The sequence below is a fragment of the Malus domestica genome, chromosome 06 (genome assembly GCF_042453785.1).
Source record: "Malus domestica chromosome 06, GDT2T_hap1".
Lineage (NCBI taxonomy): Eukaryota > Viridiplantae > Streptophyta > Magnoliopsida > Rosales > Rosaceae > Malus > Malus domestica.
This window is the reverse complement of record NC_091666.1, coordinates 6,656,744-6,669,383: the sequence shown is the minus strand read 5'-3', so window position 1 is coordinate 6,669,383 and position 12,640 is coordinate 6,656,744. Positions and strand designations below refer to the sequence as shown.

Here is a 12,640-nt window from a genome sequence, read left to right as displayed (position 1 = left end):
TTTTAGCGTGTGAGTCAAAGCAGAGGCGATGTCCCTAAAAATGCATTGGTGGAAGTTCGAACTTGGATGCTAGAAAGATCATTTACTTGAACCATATTTTGTAGACCATATGATGTTGACAATTGATGGTTGACTTTTTTGTTTAAATCATTAAACAAGGTATCCAACCATCAACGATTACATCATGTAACCTAATAAAATATAACCTAAAAGCATAGTCTCCCTAGCATTTACCAATCTCAAAACATGATGTTGTATTGAATCAACCGATCACCACCACTCCCAAGTTCCAACTCAAAAAAATAAAAAATAAAAAAAATAAAAAAATCCTTGAAAGTTCTACAATGACAGAGAAAGTGGAAGTTGGTCACATGGCCCTTTTCTTCACATGTCCAATTGGTCCATGCACCCCATCAAGACAACTTACCCATCAAGTTATGCACAGTGCACCTAAAGCTTAACATAAACCCGGCCGCAGACTAGTAATATCCATTAGGGTTTTTAAGATCAGGTTTTGTCACTTATATTTCTCTGTGCCGCATTGGTTTGGGTTTTCAGCAGCCGCAACGCCACCAACAGCAGCAAGTTTTCACTCCAACTTTCTTTGCTCCCAAACAGCAAACTCTAAACCCTAAAACTCCCAGCAGCCAATCTCCGATACATGGATTCGAATAATCAGTGAAGGGTTTCGTGGTTGCTTTTCAAAGTCGGTGGGAATTTTGTAGGGTATTGAATCGGACTTTTCGGAGCTGCAGAAATGGCAACCGCGAACCCTTTCGATCTCTTGGGGGATGACGACAATGAGGACCCAAGTCAACTTCTCGCTGCTCAGCAGCAGAAGCTGCCGGTGGCGCAGCCCAAGAAACCCCAGCAGACCCAGCCTGCTCAGCCTGCTAAGCTTCCCTCCAAGCCACTCCCCCCTGCACAATCTGGTCTCTTTTCTATTCATTTCTTTGCTGCTTAACTTCATTTCTGGGTTTTGTTTGCTGAAAACATTGTTGGGTTTGCTTGGAAATGGAGATTAAAATTTGCATTTTAATCTATTTGTTATCTTATTCTCACTTGTTGGATTCCATTGAGAAAGTGTTTTTTTGTTGTGTTTTTTGTTGAAGTTAAAAGTGGTTGTTTTGATAAGTTATTGATATTTGGGGGATTCTTCATTGATATTGTACATATCTGATGTGATGTGGTGTTAAGTTTTCTGTATGTGTGGCAGTGGATGTTCATAGAGTTTGGTTTTCTAGGGTAATTAACAAAGACTGTATTGGGTTTTTATTGTGGTAAGTTTTCCATCTCCAAATTGAGATTGAACCATTAGAACTGGTAAATTGAAATCTAATGAATCGTGGCACGATCGTGCTTTTAATGTCCCAATTTTTATACTTTGACATCTGATTGATTATTATCTTATTAAGAGGTACGGTCAGGGGATGCCAGTTAACGGAAAGTATTTTGTTTTTAAGTACTTTGAGATGGTAAACCCTTATTCTTATAGTTCGTGTGGCTCAAATTTAAAAATAAACTGTCGAATTTCTGTTGGTTTAGCAGAGGTATCATTCATATTTTATTACACATTAGTAGTGAAGTTTTTCTGCTCAATAACATGTGCTTTTCGTCGAGGTACTGGAAAGATTTTTTATGGTCCTCTCTTGAATCACATATGGATATGGTTATATTTTATACAAATAATGTTTTAATTATTATGCATATCAAATAACCGTGTGTAACATATGCAGTGAGGGATGGAAAGTATGAAGGTGGCCGTGGAGGTGGCCGTGGTAGTGGCGGTGGACGTGGGTTCAGTCGTGGGCGTGGTGGAGGAGGTGGTGGTGGTGAATTTAATCGAGATCCAATCAGCAATGAGAACACCAATGGTTTTTCTGGTGGCTACAGACCATCTGAAGAGGGAGATGGGAAAGCCTCTGAAAGACGTGGTGGCTATGGTGCTCCTCGTGGCTCCTTCCGTGGTGGGCGTCGTGGTGGTTACAAGAATGGTGAGGATGGTGAAGGGGAACGCCCTCGGAGGGTTTTTGATCGTCACAGTGGTACAGGACGTGGGTTAGTATTTTACAATCAGTTCTTTATATATTTAACTTTTCATGTGTGGATCTTTCTGCTTTCTTCATTTTGATATTGAATATATTTGGAATATCAGGAGTGATATTAAGCGTGAAGGGTCTGGACGGGGGAATTGGGGAACACCCTCCGATGACATTGCTCCGTAAGTATTTATATTCTGATTTCAAGATGAATTTCAAACTAGAACTTTACAAAACAAATTGTTTCACATTTGTTTGGTATGTACCTTACTTGCATACACATTTTTGCTATATATTAGGGAGATTGAGGAGCCTGGCACTGAAACTGAGAAGAATTTTGGTGCTGAGAAGCAGTCGGGAGAGAATGAGGCTGCAGATGCCAACAAGGATAGCACTGTGAATGAGACGGAAGAGAAGGAGTCTGAGGAGGAGAAGGTAAATTATATTTTTTCACATTGTTGATGTTACTTTTCTGGATACCATAGATATAATGGCTGCAATTGGATTTTCTGATCGTATCCTTGTATTAAACTCTTACATTGTTTCACATTGTTATAGGAAATGACATTGGAAGAGTACGAGAAGGTGCTTGAAGAGAAGAGGAAGGCTCTGCTTGCATTGAAGACCGAGGAAAGAAAGGTTGATGTAGACAAAGACTTGAAGGCCATGCAGCTGCTTTCAAACAAGAAGGAAAATGATGAAATCTTTATCAAGCTGGTAGGTGATGGATACCCTAGATGTACTACTCTTTTATGCGATATGGCTATCATATTTACTTTGCTATTGTTTGTCAGGGTTCTGAGAAGGATAAGCGCAAAGAGGCTGCTGAGAAAGAAGAGAGAGCCAAGAAGGTTGCCTTTTCTTTTTATACCTGATTGGTCTTTTTATTCTGTGGTTCTATTCTGTTTCTCGAGTGATTATTCCTTTCATTGCTATGTTGTGGAAGATTTTGTGTTGAGAAATTGGACATTAGTTCTCCTGTACCCGAAACCTCTAGTGCTTAGTCACCATTGGTTATCAAAACGGGTACATCAGGGTTAAACTTGGAGGATAGGATTGGTTTCCAATTGTTGAAATGATCAGATGACTGACTGTTATCCATATTTGTGTGCAGTCTGTTAGCATTAATCAGTTTCTGAAGCCCGCTGAGGGCGAGAGGTACTATGGTGGTCGCGGTCGAGGCCGTGGTCGTGGGCCAAGAGGTGGATACAGTGGAGGACCTGGAGGTTATTCAAGCAATGTGGCAGCTCCCTCCATTGAGGACCCCGGGCAGTTCCCCTCCCTCGGTGGGAAGTGAGAGGTTCCCGGTTCTTCCAGCTCTATGCTTTGAATGCATTTGGGTGTTTATGTGATACCTTTAGAGTGGCAGACTACTCACAGGAGAATATTAAGAACTATTTTAATTATCTATGCACTTTTTTGAGTGGCAGACTAGTCGTCATGCATCAGTTTTGAGTTGGAATAGGTTAAGGACCGAGTCTGTTTGGCGTCATGCATTAGTTATAATCTTTCTTGCTTCAAAGGGTTGTGCTAATTATAATCCGTCTGGCGTTAACGACCTTTACAACCTCGCTTTTCTCTAATAGTCCGATGAGATAAAACCACGCATGAATCGGGTTTTATACGCTCTCTCGATCTCTCATATCGTGTTCTGTGTTACGTTATGAGAGGGAGAGAGCGGTATAATTAATCTGCAACGGACTATTTGAGAAACAGTTGGCTTGTTTACTTATCCGTTGATTGAGACTCCATCGGTTGATGCGGGACTCCATCAAGTGCCTAATCTTAACCAGAATGTCTTACCATTTCAGTCAACTTCTGTTAACGTGCTTATTTTTTAGGGAACTTTAACGAAAAACATCCGGTACTGTTTACTTTAACGAAAAACCATATTTTTACACTAAAAAGTCAATCCTGGTACTATTCACTTTACCCTTTATTTTGTCCTTATCATTAAAACTCGAAGTTTTCAAACCATTTTCATTAGTTTTCCTTATTTTTTATTGGCAACATATCGTATGATTTACAAATTTAGTCTAAAAAGTTAGTCTACCCAGCATTGTTTTTTTAAATTTGATTCGCATTACAATTCGGAAATATGATAGTGTTATAGTATGTTCTATATAGAGTAATGGCATGCCTACACACTTTGAAGATAGAGAGTAATGACATGCTTACACAGTTTGAAGAGAGTCACGAGTCATGCAAGTAAAAACCTAAACAAAACAAAAGAATGAATGAGAATGGAATCAACCATTCCTCCTCGATCAATATAATTTATGATTTTTGAAATATTGGACTACAGAGTGTAAAGGGGATCTACGTATTTTTCGATTAAATGTATTAAAAACGTAGGAGAAGTCATTATTAGAACAATTTTACTACCTATGCTTTAGCAAATAAAGTGGCAGTGAGAAATCAAAATAATTTTAATATCAGTTTCAAACCATTACAAGAATGTCCAAGCATTCTTCTCTCATTTTTATAATTTATTTTTAATTTGTTAACCATGGTTAAACAACAAATGTAAAACGAAGACCTATAGATAGTCCGGTTAGAATATGTGATTATGAAACAAAAGCTCATGGCAAAAAAGGTAGAGAAAAGCCTAGGAAGACTTGGAAAGTGAGAAAATGTATGAAGTACTTGTAGCTAATGGAAGATTTAGAGCAAACCGAGTGCAGTTGCGTTTTAGGATTCATACAGCCCATTCTACTTGGTAGGATAAAAAAATTTTGTTGTGGTCAAACCACCGTGGGGTGAGGAAGGGTACGCACAAGGTCCGTCTTTGAATAAACGAGTCCGTTGTAGTCTAGTTGGTCAGGATATTCGGCTCTCACCCGAAAGACCCGGGTTCAAGTCCCGGCAACGGAAATCATTTTACCGTTTTTATTTTATCAGGGCATCAATCGACTCTGTGGAATTGAATTGAATTCATATTACTTAAATGTTTGAGCAAGAGCTGTAGTAAACTCAATCTTTTTGTTTTCTCACTGCCAAGTTGCCAACCATGGCAAATCTTAGAAACACAAAAGCACAACCGTGGTTGGTGTCCAAAATTTTCCCACCAACCAAACACCAAACCTCCCCCCTCTCCACCTTCACAATCCAAAACCCTCATTCCAATCCCAACAAAGAAGCTCTTCCCGCCAACTTCCCTTCCCGCCCACCACAACAAACCCACTTGGTGTCGACCAGTTACAGTTTCTGCAATCAATCTACACCGTTTGATCAACCTGAGTTTGGTGATGTCATTAGGTCAAACAAGATGATTACCAGCTACGTTCGAGCTGGGGATTTAGATTCTGCTCTTGGGGTGTTTGAGAAGATGACGTTTAGGACGACAGTTACTTGGAATTCGATTTTATCCGGGTACGCGAAAACGCCCGGGAAAATGAAAGAAGCCTGTGAGGTGTTTGAGAAATGTCCTGAACCAGACTCTTGTTCGTATAATATTATGTTGGCTTGTCATTTGCACAATTTGGATGTTGATGCTGCTTTGAAATTCTTTCATAAGATGCCGGTTAAGGACACGGCATCTTGGAATACTATGATATCGGGTTTTGCTGAAAACGGGAAGATGAGGGAAGCTCATGAGTTGTTTTCGGTGATGCCAGAGAAGAACAGTGTCTCATGGAGTGCAATGATTTCGGGGTATGTCAAATGTGGGGATTTGGACATGGCTGTGGAGTTGTTTGTGGTGGCAGCGGTTAAGAGTGTTGTGGCGTGGACTGCTATGGTTACAGGGTATATGAAGTTTGGGAAGATTGAATTGGCCGAGAAATTGTTTAGAGATATGCCAGTAAAAAATTTAGTATCTTGGAATGCTATGATATCGGGTTATGTTGAAAATTGTCGAGCTGAAGAGGGTTTGAAAGTGTTTAGGTCAATGATCGGAGATGGGGTTTGGCCAAACCCGTCAAGTTTGAGTAGTGTTCTACTGGGTTGCAGTAACCTATCAGCATTGAAGATGGGTAAGCAAGTGCATCAACTGGTCTACAAATTTCAGTTATATAATGATACAACTGCAGTAACCTCTTTGGTTAGCATGTATTGTAAGTGTGGTAATTTGGAGGATGCTCGGAAATTGTTCACTGACATGGAACGAAAGGACGTTGTTACTTGGAATGCAATGGTTGCTGGTTATGCTCAGCACGGAGCAGGTCTTAAAGCGCTCCAGTTGTTTGATCAGATGAGGAATGAGGGAACAGAGCCAGATTGGATAACGTTTGTTGCTGTGTTAATGGCTTGCAACCATGCAGGACTAGTAGATCTTGGGGTTCGGTATTTTGATTCGATGGCAAGGGATTATGGAGTTGAAGCAAAGCCAGACCACTATACGTGTATGGTAGACCTTCTTGGTCGAGCTGGTAGGCTAGTTGAAGCTGTGGATCTGATTAAGAAAATGCCATTTGAACCACATTCCGCCATTTTTGGAACTCTTTTGGGTGCTTGTCGGATCCACAAGAACTTGGAGCTAGCTGAGTTTGCTGCCAAGAAATTGCTCGATCTTGATCCAGCGAGTGCAGCTGGATATGTTCAACTTGCTAATGTTTATGCTGCAACAAACAGATGGGACCATGTTGCGAAGGTCAGGCGATCGATGAAAGAAAATGGGGTAGTGAAGACACCTGGGTATAGTTGGATTGAGGTGCAGAGTGTAGTGCATGAGTTCAGATCAAGTGATCGGGCACACCCAGAGTTGCCATCTATACATGAAAAACTGTTTGAGCTCGACCGCAAAATGAAGTTGGCAGGCTATGTTCCAGATCTTGAATTTGCATTACATGACGTTGGGGAAGAGCAGAAACAGCAGCTTCTGTTATGGCACAGCGAAAAACTAGCAATTGCATTCGGGCTTATAAAAGTGCCGTTAGGAAGCCCGATTCGCATCTTCAAAAACTTGAGAGTATGCGGGGATTGCCATCGTGCCACCAAGTACATATCAGCAATTGAAGAAAGGGAAATAATAGTTAGAGATACCACAAGGTTTCATCATTTCAGAAATGGGGTTTGTTCTTGTGGAGATTACTGGTAAATGTACAGAAGTCCGTAGCTGCAATGGTTATTTTCCCTGCAGTGTTCCAGTTGACTGGCGGTACTTGGGGGGCAAGCAAAGCAGTACTCCCATGGATGTCGCAAAGGGATAGTAAGAGTCATAACAATCTGCTCAACGAAACCAGAACACATACTTCAGGCATAACACCACAAATCTACACGTAATAGACGGTCTTGCGACCTCTGCTCGGAGTTCTTTCTGAACCCGATGCCGCAGTAACACCGTCTGAGCTTACACTGCTGTTTGAAGGGAAGCCTGTGACGCTCACTCGAGCTTAGGAAGGATTTTCTGAGAACTTACGAACTCCATGCTAACCTTCTTTGTACTCTGGAATGAGAATGCAAATTAAATTCACAAGAATATATTCTCTCTTTTCTTCTTCAGTTCGAATTCATCTTCCCTACAACTTGACTATTGGAGAGAGATACCGCTAGATCAAAAAAATAGCGGTATTCAACCGAACATGGACAAGGAAGATGTTTGTTGAGTCATTACACTTGGCACTGGAGAACAATATTCGTTAAAAATGGAGATATTTTCATACATTCTGTGACGTACTAAACTCATATCGATCACAACGCGGTTGCTGAAACAATGGAAAATAAAATCATGCATCTTTCACATTTTGGGGAACAGAACAAGGCAAATACTGCTATTCACCAATATTCCTAATTTTTGTACAAAGTTTTCGAAAACAAATACATTGAAAAGAATGGAATCTTTAACAAAGTGCTGACAACTGACAAGAACAGAATCATGACGAATAATCTTCTTATCAAAACGTTATGATGAAACAACTAGTTTTACATGCCACGAGGAACACCGGATAATCATATCATTTCCCCCGCTCCACCAATTACTTTTCCCCCCTCTAAGAAGAGCAGCAACCAGACTTTTGGTTCACAGGCTGTCCCCTAATCTGCACCGTTGGAGGCCTGGCGTTGTTCATCGGTTGGCTTGCCATCCTGCAGGTAGAATGTTTTAGAAGTCAGGCGGCTAGAACTACGCAATCGTAACTATAGCAGACTCAAATTTTACAGAAGATCTGAACTTTATGTTGCCAATGAGCAAAATTATGAGAAGACGGGTTCCTACTGAGCTATACAAAGACGACTAAAAAAAAAAAAAACATGCATTAAAAGTACCTGTTCTTGATCTCAGCAGCCATAGCCATGAAGGCCTGCTCAACATTAGTGGAATTCTTAGCACTTGTTTCCATGAACGGGATTCCAATTTCATCTGCAAATGCCTAGAGAAAGGAAACAGAAGAAAATAAAATCATTGTACTTCACATCTCCATGAGTGGGTAAAAGAAGTCCATCAACAGTATACAATACGTAAAACTTAGAATCTCCTAGTTAATATTTACCTTGGCTGTCTCATAGGATACAACTTTATTTGCTGTTAGATCGCACTTGTTTCCAACTAGAAGCTTGTTCACATTTTCACTTGCATATCGGTCAATTTCATTCAGCCATTGCTTAACATTGTTGAAGCTCTCTTGGTCTGTGACATCGTAAACAACCTGCAAGAAAAACCCAACAGCATAAGACGAATATCCATCTTACACCACGAGCAAAGAAGGAAAAAATAACAAATTATGAGGCGACAACACACTTACAATGATACCATGAGCACCACGGTAGTAGCTGCTAGTAATTGTCCTAAAACGTTCTTGGCCAGCAGTATCCCACTGCACGCCCCAAAAGAACCAGTAATTAGAAATCGACCACAGAAAAAGCGAGATGAGACATTGTTTACATAACTGGTTAAACTTAACAAAACCAGATTTTCATTTGAACATATCCAAAACAGTTGCCAATTTAATCAAGATAGAAAACTTCAACAGAACAAATCTCAATCTGTGGCGCATTAAACAATAACACAATAAAACCTTACAATTTGAAGTTTGATAGTCTTCCCATCCTGCTCAACAGTGCGAATTTTCTAAACAACACAATAGATAACACATCGATTAGCAAGAGTTAATCAAAGAAATCGGTGATGTAAAACTCAAGAAATACTTACAAAGTCAACTCCAATTGTGCTGATGTAGCTATCCAAGTATGAGTCATCCTGGTTTGCGAAAAACGAAATTCATCAATCCGAAAGAAAAATTCTCAATCACCGTAAAGCCAATCGCAATGACGGAAAATAAAATTAAGAAATTCAATGACTAATCGACTACAACTTACAGCAAACCGCAGAAGTAGACATGACTTGCCGACACCGGAATCTCCAATCAGCAAAAGCTTAAACAAATAGTCACTGCACATAATTCAAAACTCAAGTTACTCATCACAATTCGCAATCCCTAAACTGTATACAACAATCAAAATTATCAAGAACAGCAACTCAACCCCACAATTTTACATGAATTACGAATCTAACAGGAAAGTTCAACGGATCTGATCGTCAGCTGTCTGGATCTACACTCCAAAACCCTCAATTATGCAGACTAAAATTCAGAAATTTAAATTAAACTAATTTTTCCAATAAAATTGAGGTTCTAAAATCATCGCATACAAAATCGAATTCGATCTTTGGCATAAAATTCAAATACAAAATTTTAAAAAATTAGAAGAATCGTCGGATTGAACTCACTATTCGGGATTCATGGCTTGGACTTAGAACGAGTCGCGAGAAATTGGGGAGAAATTCTAGTCCCAACGAGCAGTTGCCGCGATGCCTGAGATCTTCGCCGGAGAGACGGAGAGAGAGAAGGGAAGTGGAAGAGGAAGACGAAGAGGATTGTGAAGAAGGAGAAACCAAGGAGGAGGGAGGGAGGGAACGAAGAACAGAGACGATGGTGCCCTTTGGTGCGTATCGTGTTTGTGCATCATAAAAGGGCACCCTAAAATGTCGGAATTTTGTGTATCGTGCCTGTGACGTAGTAACAGGGACCTGATTCCGCCACGTGTAATCTCTTTGATGAATGAATTTACCAAAATGGTGCATTGAAATAATTTTATGTCAGATAACGGTAAAGAGATTAAATTTTTAAATCAAATTGTGTAAATCATATATGTGGTTGCTAATGATTGGATTAGGCTTTTATATTAGTACCCCATAAAATGTTGAATGCTTCCAGATTAAAATTTAATATTAAATGACTTATTTACCTTATTATGCAATGACAATTTTGATCTTATTAGGTTTTTTTTTTAAAAAAAAATTCTAAATACACTCCAAATCACTCTTAATGTATTATTTATCTTCTCAACTATCAAAATGTGAAATCGCACAACTAACCACCTCCATTTATGTCCATCAATGTAAAGATGCAGCTTCAAATATCTCAAATTCGTTTGGAAGTGCAGCTTCAAATATTTCAAATATTTCCAAGAGTAAACGTCTTAAAACTAGCCACGCAATAATCAAAATAAAATTCCCACACTGCATAATTGAAGTTCATGAACTTATTAATAAGCCATTGCTGATGTTACCCTACTTAACGAAGGTAGACATCTGTCGATACAAACTATACTAAGATGATTTCAAATCATCATTTTGAAATCATTTGGTAAACTAAACGCTCAAATGATTTGAGATCTTTCGGCAAACTAAATGTTCAAATGGTTAGATCAATCCCTGAAAATAAAAAACGAGTGTTATAAGATAAAAGAAATGTGGGGTGTATGTAGGGCTGTTTGGTATGTGATACCGAACCAAAAATGGCATTTCAAATCCCGAATCGAAAATTTTCAGGACGACAATCTCATGACCGATTCCGAACCGAAATTTCAGGATTCTTAAATTTTGGGATTCTAGAAATGTTTTCGGTATTTCGGAATTTCCCGAAACCGAACATCATCAGAATCCAAATCATCTAGATTAAAATTGAAATCATCCAAACCTGCATTAAAAATCCAAATTGAAATCAAAGACATAGTGACAATGAATTAGTGAAAGATTTATGGTCGAGAGAGAAATAGAGTGAAGAGAAAGACCTATGTCATCCTCCTGACCTGAGCCCCCAATTCGAAACCCTAAGCCCCAATTCGAAACCCTAACCTTAATTCAAAATCCCACACACACAGTGAATCACTGAAGAGAACCGGAGGTGGGGATGAAGCCGTGAGGTGTGGTGGTGGCCGGAGTGGAGATAGTTCGTTGGAGTCAGATTGTTAGACGGTGGGTGGCTGCTAAGCTTCGAATCCGAGAAAGAGAGAGCCTGAGACTGAGTGAAGGCAGATGAAAGGTGAAATGAAATGAGAGCGAGTGAGTAGGGATGAGAGGCGAAGGTTTTGGATTGGGTGGAAGAAAAGGTTAAGTGGTTTCTAGGTTGTAGAGAGAGAAAGAGAGAGATTTATGGGATGTAGTCTAGAGAGGGAGATAATACGAGAGAGAGATGACTGATGACATTGAGACAAAAAATAAGGGGGAGGAAAGACAGGGCTTTGTCTTTTAGAAAGCAAGCACGCAACCCATCCCATTCCAATGTGCTTAATGCAACTTTTGTCAGCACCACCACACCGCACTTTAGTTATTTTAATAATATAATAATAAAACATTACACATTCCAACACACACATTGACACACACACATATACACATGTATGTATGTATGTATGTATGTATATATATATTATAGTTCGGTTCGGGAATACCGAAATTTTCAAAGTGTGAGACTGAATCCCATATCGAACAATTTGGGATCGGTTTGGTTTCGGTACTAAAATTTTCGGGATTTTTGGTTCGATATTTTTTCGATTTGGTTTCGGTATGGTTTGGGATTTTCGGTATTTTTTTCCAGCCCTAGGTGTATGTACACAATATAAGGTGTATGTACACAATATAAGGTGTATATTGAGAATGTGGGGTGTATGTACGCAATATAAGGTGTATATTGAGAATGTGGGGTGTGGAGGTATTATGGGAAAGTATGTGGGGTGTATTAAGATAATTTTAAGTGAAAGGGCTAATGTAGGGTGTATTAAGTATGTAGGGTTTATTCAACAATTTGTGGGATGTTAATATAATAAGCCTTGAATTATTAATTAAGTGTCGCTTAACGTACTTATTTCATATTGATGACACATTATTTGGTTTATAAATTTGATCCCCATAGCATTGTCCTTTTATGTTTGATTTTAATTTCGAATCGAAAAATTATTAATTAAAATCAAACACAAAATGATAATGTTGAGAAAATTAAATTTGTAAATCAAATGATGTGTTACAAATAGGAAATAAGCACGTTAATCAATATTTAAGTAATAACTTAATTATCAACATCCACATCATTTGGTTTATAAATTTAGTTTAAAATTTTGATATTCCTAGCATTATCCTAAAAGTCTAATTTTTTGTTCATTCCAGGTTACAGTTGTCTATCAATTTTAGGATTTTGTCAGTTAGAAATTTCCCTAGCTCCTTATGAGCCCCATGCCAAATCTTTTAGACCTTGGCTTCTCTTTCTCATATGCAACCATGATGGCATTTGACACATTTGTAGACGATAGATTTTAGTTGGAAGAGATGAGGTTTTGAGCTCAAAGAAGAAAGCTTTCCTTCATCACTTTCAATAATATTGTATGCA

The 12,640-nt window shown here is 39.0% G+C and overlaps 3 protein-coding genes and 1 non-coding gene across 4 annotated transcripts; 3 read left to right on the top strand and 1 right to left on the bottom strand.

The window, feature by feature from the left end:
• The first annotated feature begins 463 nt into the window (after positions 1–463).
• LOC103436980 (RGG repeats nuclear RNA binding protein A-like) lies at positions 464–3,468 on the top strand. The gene is made up of 7 exons (XM_008375445.4): positions 464–932; positions 1,737–2,058; positions 2,156–2,221; positions 2,339–2,474; positions 2,598–2,756; positions 2,834–2,890; positions 3,154–3,468. Exons 1-7 carry the CDS (start codon positions 758–760, stop codon positions 3,334–3,336), a joined length of 1,098 nt encoding a protein of 365 aa, XP_008373667.1. The 5' UTR covers positions 464–757; the 3' UTR covers positions 3,337–3,468.
• Positions 3,469–4,840: 1,372 nt separating this feature from the next.
• Positions 4,841–4,913, top strand: TRNAE-CUC (transfer RNA glutamic acid (anticodon CUC)). The gene has a single exon. It is a non-coding gene; the product is annotated as a tRNA-Glu (tRNA).
• LOC103436979 (pentatricopeptide repeat-containing protein At4g16835, mitochondrial) lies at positions 4,869–7,481 on the top strand. Its single transcript, XM_008375444.4, has one exon. The coding sequence runs from the start codon at positions 5,050–5,052 to the stop codon at positions 7,075–7,077; it is 2,028 nt and encodes a 675-aa protein (XP_008373666.3). The 5' UTR covers positions 4,869–5,049; the 3' UTR covers positions 7,078–7,481.
• A 240-nt stretch (positions 7,482–7,721) lies between these two features.
• On the bottom strand, positions 7,722–11,469 carry LOC103436978 (ras-related protein RABD2c). The gene is made up of 8 exons (XM_008375443.4): positions 9,703–11,469; positions 9,294–9,366; positions 9,127–9,174; positions 8,998–9,045; positions 8,720–8,791; positions 8,468–8,623; positions 8,244–8,347; positions 7,722–8,063 (listed from the first exon to the last, which is right to left on the bottom strand). The coding sequence occupies exons 1-8, from the start codon at positions 9,714–9,716 to the stop codon at positions 7,970–7,972; spliced, it is 609 nt and encodes a 202-aa protein (XP_008373665.1). The 5' UTR covers positions 9,717–11,469; the 3' UTR covers positions 7,722–7,969.
• Between the last annotated feature and the right edge of the window lie 1,171 nt (positions 11,470–12,640).

Bases quoted from the DNA above. Each gene is read 5' to 3' on its own strand.
- LOC103436980 (XM_008375445.4), top strand. From the start codon at position 758: ATGGCAACCGCGAACCCTTTCGATCTCTTGGGGGATGACGACAATGAG. The intron at 2,222-2,338 runs GTAAGTATTTAT...GCTATATATTAG, and splicing joins CCCTCCGATGACATTGCTCC to GGAGATTGAGGAGCCTGGCA. The intron at 2,757-2,833 runs GTAGGTGATGGA...ATTGTTTGTCAG, and splicing joins ATGAAATCTTTATCAAGCTG to GGTTCTGAGAAGGATAAGCG.
- LOC103436979 (XM_008375444.4), top strand. From the start codon at position 5,050: ATGGCAAATCTTAGAAACACAAAAGCACAACCGTGGTTGGTGTCCAAA.
- LOC103436978 (XM_008375443.4), bottom strand. The intron at 9,175-9,293 runs GTAAGTTGTAGT...TTCGCAAACCAG, and splicing joins GTCTACTTCTGCGGTTTGCT to GATGACTCATACTTGGATAG. The intron at 9,046-9,126 runs GTAAGTATTTCT...TGTGTTGTTTAG, and splicing joins GCACAATTGGAGTTGACTTT to AAAATTCGCACTGTTGAGCA.